The sequence below is a fragment of the Benincasa hispida genome, chromosome 7 (assembly GCF_027475165.1).
Source record: "Benincasa hispida cultivar pf3 chromosome 7, pf3_genome.v1.1, whole genome shotgun sequence".
Classification (NCBI taxonomy): Eukaryota; Viridiplantae; Streptophyta; class Magnoliopsida; order Cucurbitales; family Cucurbitaceae; genus Benincasa; species Benincasa hispida.
The window spans coordinates 49,226,119-49,237,160 of NC_143484.1; the positions used below are offsets into that span (position 1 = coordinate 49,226,119).

Sequence of the window (11,042 nt, forward strand, 5' to 3'; positions counted from 1 at the left end):
GTAATAGTTATAGGCATCTAAATATTATGGTTATCTACATTTCTAATAAACAAATGACTCCCAAGTGCATCAAGTTACACCCTCTAGATTTTGTTTGACTTATAACTTGAGTTAATCAAACTTCCAAATTTTCATAACTCAATCAATTTAGACGATTAATTACAATGACATTTGAAAATCATCAATATAGCATTAGACTTCTTCAAATGTTGATTTTACAAAATGGAAAAATAAAATATAAATTGATTCCTTTATGAAAATTTGAAGATTTAATTGATACATTATAAATTTCACACAATGTTTTTTCAAACGAAACGTTACAAAAGATGTAAATGGACACATATACAAAAGTTCAAGGTTCAAATTGATACAATCCCTAAAATTTAAAGGAATGAATTAACATTTCGCTTTGTATTTATGTTTCACGTGACATGGGTAATAGCCCCTAATAGGGGTGATGGGGTCGATCCTTTCTTGTCAATGTCAAACTATAACTCAAGACATCCACACAATGATAAGAAATGAATTCAGTTCTGTTCCATCCTATTCCTAATCAGTATGCAAAGTTGCATCTAAATAATAATTCCACACTTCCAAACCAGAAATCTCAAATAAGCGGTCATCAGAACTATATGGGGGGAAATGAAGAGAAAGAATCAAAGAATATAAATATGGACGTCTTCATTTCAAGCCCATCTAGGAGAGTATTTTGTTTCAGAAGACTTGCACATTCTCCCTACCTATTTACCAAATCTGAACGTAGTCTATTCTCACAATGAAAGCTCTGAGTTCATATTCTTGTTCCACTCTATCTGTTCAGCATGGGGCTTGAGTCCTGTGTATTGAATCTCATTTCATGCTGAGGTTGAATGTAGACACTTTCAATTTCTGATTGTTGCACGTTATTATTGTTGGCATTCGGAGAAGATGCTTGAACTTCGTTACGAGACTCTGCTAACATCTGAAAGTATGCATGGGGTCCCCAACCTGCAAACAAGGTGTAAAATTACAAGAGTGAGTTCAAGAACGAAATTATAAACACAAGAATCGGGTATAATCCTAACGAATGAAGTGGAAGGAGCTTGGGATCCATCATCATAAATGCAAGCATTGTTTAATCACAATGAACTGCAACGATCTAATGTGATCTAATGTTCAGGTCCACGGAAATCATTTATTGAACCATTAACGCCATATTTGACTACGATAGAATGGGTAATTCAGAGCAGCAACTTTTTATGTTTATATGGGCGTGGACCGCAAACCAGAATACATTGGAAAAATAAAACTAGCTGCAAGTGATGAAAGAAAGAGAGTAGACAAGTTCTGTCTTTTCTATATTCGTACATCTATACAAACGTCATTTTATTCGTTTATGATTTATCTTAACAATTATAGTTTACAGCCACTTCTTCCGGCCAACAACATAAAAAATCAACAATAAATGCTTGCTTTAAAATTAGGACTTGGGCAAATAAATTATGTGATGATTAGTGAGGTCCAGATCCCACAACATCTCAATGCTATTACTCTATCAGTCGGGAAAGAAAAATAAAAATCCAGATTAACATCCCAGCTAAATTTATAGTTTTATAATGCTACCTAATGTTGCAAAAGGAAGATTTAGTCCAAATGACTAAGTAATCATCTAACCAATCAATGTTTTTGTTAACAAGGCTATAAAGTCAAAGAACAGAGAATAAAGAATAACAACTTTGGGCAATGCCAGATGGATTGAGGCACGGTCAAAGAATCAAAAGTAAAACTAACATGGAAGAAATGCTAAAAAGAGGATTACTGGGCAAAAGAAATGATAAATTTATCGTGAACAAATCATTGCTTCATTCAATGTAAAAGTAGGAACTACTTGCATAGCAATAGAATTAATGATATTGTGGGCCATACCATCAATGTGATAAGGTGCTGGAAAGAATTGCAGATAACAGAATGAAGCAATTGTCAGCCCTGCAAAAAAAAAGTTCAGATAAGAAAAAAGCAAAAGGAGCATAAATGAAAGTTAGAGCAAATGAATAAGGTTTTGGATTAACTAACCCAGAAGACCCCCAGCAAAAACGTCTTGCCAGTGATGCCAATAGTCATCAACTCGAGAAACACCAACAAGAGCTGCAATAAGCAGGGGTAGGAACACAATACAGAGTTTTGCAACATGGCCCCTTTGGTCAAATGCCCTTATTTTCCCAGACAAATACCAAGCAAGAAATCCAAGGCCAGCAAAAGACCCTACATATAGACAGCTTTCTACGTTAATAAGAATAAAATAAACACAAGTGAGAGAAAATAAACTGAGAAGGAGAAAAAAAAAGACTAAGGTAATGCATATGTCACAAGCAAGCATTTGCATGCACTAATCCACAACATGAATTACCGAGCATGGCTGGGATCAATAAGAAAATGAAATAGCAAGAAAGTACAAATGCATTAACTACAAATCCCTGATTGATATTCGTTGCCCTAAAAATTGTAATCTCACTAAAACATGGATTGAGATCTTATGGTGAAAAAACCAAAGCCTTGACAGTTCTTGCTTGGATATTATAAGCTTAATCAACAACTTAACTTTGAACCTTTGAAAAAGTTGCAGAGTCGAGTGTTCTCATTCCAAAAGATTTTTCACACTTCAATTAAAATGGGAAATGAGTAATAAGAGTTTAAAGATTAGTCCACCATTGTCCATCTGCAACTGGATTGGTAATTTTAGAAAGATAAAAAAAAGTCTAATTCTATTTAATCATCTACCAGACTATGGGATCTGAATAAGACGCCATTAAGACTAACAACAAAGAAAATGTGGCTAATTTCATAAAACTGAAATTAGAGGTGCTGAAGATGCAAAGCTGATAAAAGAAAGTAAGAAATGTCCTTTGCCCCTGAGAATTGGTACACATACTTTTTCATCTCCAGATTTTGGTTGCCGAGAGAAAATACAAGACATAAATGGTTGATGTTGAGTTTCCTTAGCAACATGCTGAATATCAATGCTCTTTTTAATGATGATAATTATAAACAAGGCAAGCATATTGCATTTGCACAGAGATTGGATCTACTATTCTACTCTATATAGTATGTGCAATTTCTGAAGAATATAAAAAAGGGTAAATATAGAACAGTCGCAGACAATTATATAATGTAATTCAGAAGCAAATGTCTATCTTACAGGACGTATGCCCACTTGGGAAACTTTTATATCCTTCTTTAATAACATTCTTATCTCCTGTACATAACACACCAGTTGTGTTTCGATCAAACACCTGCAGATATCAAGCACGAATCTTATAATTTGTGCCAATATTGAGAAAAGGATAGGGGCCTAGGAAAATGAAAGATGCTTTCATATGCATAAATATGAAAACCAAGTGAGAATACAAAAATGAAAAACAAACCCCTTTGCCATCAGGGAAACAGCGCCAGTAGAAGTCAGGACGTGGCCTACCAACACCATCCTTAATAGCATCAGTCATTACTCCAGTTATCAAAACAGCAAACAGAAGTCCTGAACAAGTATGAGCAATCATTAAATATTATGCTTAGCAAGGTTATCCAGAACTAAAAGGTTTCCCAACGATTATAAAATGATGGAGGAAGAAGAGCTACCTAATATGGCATGGTGGAGATCATATACATCCTTTCTAATGAAATAGTAGATAACAAACACAATAAAGGGTATCAATATGGCAATTATCTGTTACAGGAAAAAAAAAGGTCTTATTTTTTACTTTTCACAATAATGTCAGGAAAATAAATGACCACAGAGTTCACTATAATACTAGTAAATGCCAGTTTCAAACATACTGGGACTGCCCAAATGGGAACAGTATTATCTTGTAGTGGGTATTTCAGGTCTGTCATCATCTCCTGTCCAACAAACCGATGAAATGGTTCTATAACGTTTAACACGACCTCTATCACCACAAGAAGCAAAAGGATTAACCAATCATGCATATGGATTCTTGCTAAACGAGCTCCATGAGATCTCACAGTGTGAGTGCCCAACTGAATTTCTGGCATTTTGTCCGTGAACTGATAACATGAGGAAATGAAAAATTGGTTACGATTTAAGAAAACATATTGAAGTAATTTAAGCACTATCAACAAGAAATAATCACGTGATAAAGTGAATTAGTGTACAGTACGTGGGGCTTCTCATGCACACAAAAATAAACTTCATAAAAAGTATGGTCAGAATAGAGTTATAATCATGACATTTATCGTGAAAGTCATATAACACAAGGAATTTTCCAAGAGAAAAACCGCAAATGATGTTAAAATGACAAAGATCAACCAACACGAAAAAGGAATTTCTACATTAGAACCGTAGTAGACTATACATGCTAAACAAGACGAAAATAACCAAAAGCATGCATAATAGTGAGATTACTGCAAAATGTAAATGTGTGCTTTGTATAAAGAAAACAGATGACAAATCTTCTAACGGAAATTCGTTTAGTAATTTAAACGCGCGTAGAAACGAGTTGAACATACAATCCTAGAACCATTCAAACTCAATACCAAGCCTCCCAAACTCATCTCTCAACTCTAGAGTTGTTATCAGTCCCGAAACATACCGAAACGCCTGAATCCGGCCCAGAATGAACCAAAACAACTTCAAACTGCCGCGGCAACTAACAAGATGCAAGGAACAAGAAACACAATATTTCATCGTCGAATAATATGAAGAAAACGAGAAAGTTAAGAAAAACAAAAGTACGACTGAACTTAGTGAGTAATTGAGCGAGTTCGCATTTCGTTTCGTTTCACATTTTTCAGGGATGAAGTGAAAGAGCGAGCCACCGTGTAATTAGAGAAAGGTAAATACATAAGAGAAACGAATAAAAAAACGCCATAAACAGAGAAGGAAGAATGGTTGAGAGCAGAGAAATTACCAGTGGATTCCAGTTTGAAGGAAGAAAAAGAAGAAGAAGAAGAAGAATGGAGAGCAAAGGTAAAGGCAGGGAGAGAAGGTGAAGAAACCAAATCCCTTTTGGAATTTGAATAGAAAACCGCGTCGCGCTAAAGAGGAAGTGGGAACTACGAAGGTTGTAAGAGCCGAACCAAAACCAAATACCAAAACCCAACTGCTTTTATAATTAAATTAAATAAATCTCAACTAATTTTCCGTATTAATTAAATCATCATTTGTTCCTAATCCGTTATTTAATTAAATCATCATTTGTTCCATATTAATCTTTTTTCTAATTTTTATTCAATAATTTGGAGTAGGGTTAGAGGATAACTCTGCTGGTTAAGAAAATGTAATGATTAAGGATTTATTTGGAAGTATGAAAGAAAACTGTTTCAAAAATGCAATTTAAAAGTGTTTCAAAAATAGTTATTTTGAGTCGTGATTGAATACTTTAATTATTTTTAAATCACATATTTTCAAAAATAAATATTTGGAGAGTTTAACGAAACACACTATTAATATAATTTATAATGTATTCGTCTCCATGCAGCTATCTCTTATTATATAGTAAAAAAAAATTATTTTTTGTAAATACAAAAAATTGTCACGTGAAATTTTTTTAATTTAAACAACTAAATGAGTGACACAAAAGCAATCCAGCCAGCATCTAAGAAATTTTCATTAGGAAATATAACATCGATTTGGATATACTTTCCTCAATATATATGTACTAATTGTTTTGATCTCAAGTAGATAGTAAATTTTTATTTTACAAACTTAAATTCTGAAATTGTGGATTGGAAGGAGAATGAATGCACATTTGCCTTGGCTTAAAAGAGTCGACACTGTTGTTGTTGATTAAATATATTCATTTTATTATAGATCTTATAAATATTTTAATAAAATCTAGATGGGCTAATTGAGGGGACATTAAGTAATAATAATACGTACTATGTTGTGAAATTGAGGAGCACAAGATATGGAGAAAATATAATATAATAATATATTCATAGAATAATATTAAGTATATAAAATAAAATAACTAAAATTATAAAATTGGATAATATGAAAATTGGTAGAATTTTGAAGTCGAATTCTCACCAATGTATATGTGATTTTAAGATCTACCAAATGCTACTATTTATAGATAAAGTAGCAAGTAGGATGTGGACTTACATGGACAGGATGTGGACTTACATGGACACCAAGCATGAATAACTACAAGGCACGTGAACAATATGAAGGGTGACACATGGCTTTTGGGACACTAAACAATGGGCATCTATTTATTATAATATTCATAATACTCCCACTTAGATGCCCATATATATATGAAATATGTCTTGTTAGAACCTTACTAAGAAAAACCCAATGAGAAAAAACCTTAGTGAAGGAAAAAGAGTACATATTTCATATAATATATACTCTTAAAAAAATATAATATATTTACTCCCCTCATGAAAATATCATTTAAGATATCTGAGTTACCGCATTTTAGTGTTGTGCACCAATTTTTCAAAAGTTGCAGTTGGTAGTGCCTTTGTAAGTAAGTTTGCCAGGTTATCCTTTGAACAAATTTGTTGTACAGTGATGTCATTATCTTCAGGATCATGAGTGTAGAAAAGCTTCGGTGAAATATGTTTTGTTTTATCTCCTTTAATATATCCTTCTTTGATTTGGGCTATGTAAGTTGTGTTGTCTTCATATAATATTGTTGGAAGGTTTTTATTAGAAGACAAACCACATATTTCAGGAATGTGCTGAGTCATTGATCTTAGCCATACACATTCTCGACTAGCCTCATGAATTGTAAGAATTTCAACATGATTTGAGGAAGTGACAGTTATGGTCTGTTCCACCAGATATAGTAGTTCCTCCACATGTGAACAGATAATCTATTTGAGATCTAGCTTTGTGTGGAACAGATAAATATTCAGAATCTACATAACCAACTACATCAAAATTTGATTTATTTGAATAAAACAAACCCATATCGATTGTTACTCGGAGATAATGGAGTATATGCTTAATTTTATTCCAATGTCTTTTTGCTGGAAAAGAACTACATCTTGCTAATAAATTTATTAAAAATGCAATATTTGGTCTTGTATTATTAGTAAGATATATAAGTGCACCGATTGCACTAAGATATGATACTTCAAGACCAAGAAGTTATTTATTATCTTTTCGAGGTCGAAATATATCTTTCTTTATATCCAATGAACGGACTTCCATTGGAATATTTAATGGATGTGCTTTGAAATATATCTTTCTTTATATCCAATGAACGGACTTCCATTGGAATATTTAATGGATGTGCTTTGTCCATATAAAATCTTTTAAAAAAAAATTTCCTACATAAGTTGGCTGATGAATAACTATTCCATGTGTTAAATGTTCAATTTGCAAACCAAGGTAAAATTTTGTTTTTCCGAGATCTTTCATCTCAAATTCTTTCTTAAGATATTTTATTACCTTTGAAAACTCATCAGGAGTTCCAATTATATTCAAGTCATCAACATATACAATTATAATAGCAAATCCTAATTGTGATTTCTTTATAAAAACACACAAACATATTGAATTATTTTGATATTCTTTCTATAAATATTCACTCAGATGATTGTACCACATCCATCATGAATTGTTCAATCCATATAGCGATTTCTGTAACTTTATTGAATACCATTCTCGGGAATTTGATGTATATGTTTCAGGTATCTTAAATCCTTTTGGGATTCTCATATAAATATTATTATCAAGAGATCCATATAAATATGTTGTGACTACATCCATAAGATGCATATCCAGACTTTTATACACAATCAAGTCAATTAAATATCTTAATATAACTGCATCCACCACTAGAGAATACGTCTTCTCATAATCAATACTAGGCTTTTGGCACATCCGAACTATTTTTTAGGCCATAATCTTGATTAAGTGTCATCAATAATTGATTAAACACATGTTTTTCTATCCTAAATTGTTGATGACACCTAATATCAGACCCATTTAAAACCTCTTGAACAAACTTGAAACATGTGTGAAACGAAGTCCTACATGGTTCTTTGTCAACAAATTTTTCAAAATGACTCAAATCCATTATACATCCAATTTCAACTAAATGGTCAAATTCTTCATCGTCACCATCATTTAAAGAGCTATTAGTATCATCATTATCAATCATATCAGACCACATTTCTGTTAACAAAAAACACACAATTAACTATAAATGTCTTTCCATCATACTATATGACATTTCTAAACCATGAGCAATTTCAATAGTTCAAGAAAAAGAAACAACAAATGGAAATTAAAGTCTTGATCTAAGGAAGATTAGAAATTCACACAAACACCAAAAAGTATCAATGTTAAACTTTTGTTTGCTTAAGCCATTCAATTTTTGTCTCAAGCTTCTTTATAGCAACAAACACTCTCTATTTTCTCTTTTAGTAAAAACTTTAGTCACCTTTATATACAACTTGTCACCTTCTTCCTAGGCAAGCTCGTTAAAATATCCATTAATTCAAGGATATTGTAACTCGGTAAATCTCTTCTTCTATACTTGATAACATCACACATATGATCTAACTTGTTTGACATCTTAGAAGACCAGCTCTTGAACCAATTTTTTTTTCTCATTTTCTCTTTCCCTTGAGTATAAGTTTCACTTGTATGAACATCATTGGCCGTACTTTCAACATTTTCATTCTTATTGACCTCCGTTTCTCCTATTATATCATCTATAAAATCTCCAATCTATCACTTATAGAATTAGATTAAAAAAAACTTGAGATGGGCCCATGCACCTTCTCTAGTTACTACAACATCTTTGAAAAGAATATCTAACTATTCACGTTTTGTAAGCCTTATAATTTATAGAAAAATTCAAATATCAACTTTATTTGTTCATCCAACCATTCATTAGGTGCATCAATAGTTTGTCCTAAAGGATCTCATCCTAATCTTGTTGCAACTCCTACTAGTTTATTCCAAATTTGCCAATCTTTCTTTAGTGATGTCCACTTGTTCTTCAACTGTCTGTAGTCATAATTTCTTCTAGACTAATTTCTTCTAGACTTTACCACATTTCTCCATCCAATTTCATTGAAATGACAGTTAGATCTATTCCCATTTAAAGTTTCGCTAACACACACTTGTATGAATATATTAAGAGTAGTATCGTCCCAAATAGTCTTTTTATGTTTGTATTTTTCATCACACGGAGTTATATCCTTAGACATTCTAAAAGTAAAATGGTAGAACAAATTCACAGATTATTAGAGAAGAAAAGAAAGTAAAATACAAAAAGAAAGAAGAAACATAAAACTTTTATAGTCGCACGATGTATACATCTCTAGGTGTATTAAAAAACTTTGAACTATTTATTAATGAGCTCGTCAAGGTGTATTCGTTATCTTGAGATGAAAGGATTTCTCACACTTGCACTAAAGATACATATACAGATACAGATACATGTTTGGGTTACATTAACAACATTATAGTTGATTAGGGATATCCTTCCAGATGAGATAAAGGGAATTTATTCAAATAATGACAAATCAGAACATTGTCATTTTTCATCTCTTTCAAAACCACACTTCCCTCAAAAGTAAAAATTCAAAGAATCACTCACTTCCACGTTTGCTTTCCTAAGTTCAATTACAAACAAAATATACATGACTTTAAAGAAAATCATATATAAAACTGAACCCACAGACAAAACAAAATTAAAAAGTCCAAATTACAAACTTTACAACTTTGATGACCGGATCGCCACAAAATTCACCCATGCTTTCTAAGGCATGTGATAATTGTTGTCATGTTCTTGCTAGAAGCCTTAAATCACCATCATCAATCAAGAGTCTTCAGTTTGAGTTGTTAAGATTTATAAGATGGCTAATGACCTAGCTCCTAGACGAGTTTGCACGTTCCATTTGAGTTGCTCGCCATGACAATGAATTGGAAGATTTTAATTACAAGCCCAAGGCCGATAAGCAAATTGCTCTTACAATTTACATACTAGTTTTTTGTGATATGTTTTAAGAAAAATATTTGAATGACTTTGCAGGCCGCTAGCTTTCTGGTTATGAAAGTCTACACAGGGATGTTGTATATATCCTGAAAGATCGTTTCACATTTTTCAGCAGCACCCTTTAGGCAGCAGAGTCATATTCCTAGAGAAGCGACAGAGGCTATTTGGGCTAACAAATATTTTTAAGGTACTTTTTCTTCCTTGTTTTGGGTTTTGGAAGAGTATTTATATTTAACATGGCAGTTTTGATGCACAGAAATCCATTCTTCTCTACTCCCAAACGGTATTACAAAAGAGTTAGAAGGTGAGGTTGAAGGATATGGCTTGACTCACGCGGCGGACGATAGCACTTAGACAAGGTAAACGATAGCATCAAAGATAGATGATGGCGTTTGGTGGAGGTAGACGACAATTTCAAGAGATAGACGATATCGTGTAGACGATAGCGTCGGGAGGTAGACGACAGATGATATCGTGTAGACGAAAGCACCAGGAGGTAGATGATAGATGATATCGTGTAGACAACTGTGTCAGGAGGGAGACGATATCGTGTAGACAATAGCGTCAGGAGGTAGACGATAGGATCAGAAAAGGTAAACTAGACGATAGTATTAGAAAAGGTAAACGATAGTTTCAATCAGGCAGACGATAACTTACACGATAGTGGCAAGCCAAATTTTCTTTTATAATTTCTTGTGTATTGAAACGTACATAGGTGATAGTATTTATACAATATGGAATCTCTAATTTGAGAATGCAAAAATAACTCAACAAAACAAATGGTTAGATATTTTGTTGTAACCAACCTATTCTTTTGGTAGGAGGCAAGACTGTATTTTATGTGTTGGCATCCTTAACAATAAGTAGGGGTATCATTATTCTTTTTAAAAAGTCATTTAAGTTAAAATACCATTATGTACCTCAATTTTTGTTTTTTAATTTCAGTCCATATACTTTCAAATGTCCAAAATTTAGTTGATGTACTTTTGACAAATCTTAAAATTAGTCTATACTATTAGTTTATTGTTAATTTTTTCCAAACAAAAACGTCTATTAACACTAATATATAACATGCTTGTACAT

General features: G+C 32.6%; 1 protein-coding gene across 2 annotated transcripts; it reads right to left on the bottom strand.

Annotated features, from left to right (window-relative positions):
* Nucleotides 1-382: 382 nt before the first annotated feature.
* Nucleotides 383-5,079, bottom strand: LOC120080929 (lipid phosphate phosphatase 2-like). 2 transcript variants are annotated; one of them, XM_039035614.2, is made up of 9 exons: nt 4,902-5,066; nt 4,584-4,640; nt 3,811-4,038; nt 3,613-3,700; nt 3,402-3,511; nt 3,176-3,269; nt 2,053-2,241; nt 1,906-1,965; nt 383-987 (listed from the first exon to the last, which is right to left on the bottom strand). In XM_039035614.2, the coding sequence occupies exons 3-9, from the start codon at nt 4,024-4,026 to the stop codon at nt 809-811; spliced, it is 936 nt and encodes a 311-aa protein (XP_038891542.1). In that variant the 5' UTR covers nt 4,027-4,038; nt 4,584-4,640; nt 4,902-5,066; the 3' UTR covers nt 383-808. The 2 variants fall into 2 exon arrangements, with proteins under 2 accessions (XP_038891542.1, XP_038891541.1); XM_039035613.2 differs by lacking the exon at nt 4,584-4,640 and having other exon boundaries at nt 4,902-5,079.
* Nucleotides 5,080-11,042: the final 5,963 nt, after the last annotated feature.

Bases quoted from the DNA above. Each gene is read 5' to 3' on its own strand.
- LOC120080929 (XM_039035613.2), bottom strand. From the start codon at position 4,026: ATGCCAGAAATTCAGTTGGGCACTCACACTGTGAGATCTCATGGAGCT. The intron at 3,270-3,401 runs GTTTGTTTTTCA...TGATATCTGCAG, and splicing joins GTTTCCCTGATGGCAAAGGG to GTGTTTGATCGAAACACAAC. The intron at 988-1,905 runs GTATGGCCCACA...CCTTGTTTGCAG, and splicing joins AGCACCTTATCACATTGATG to GTTGGGGACCCCATGCATAC.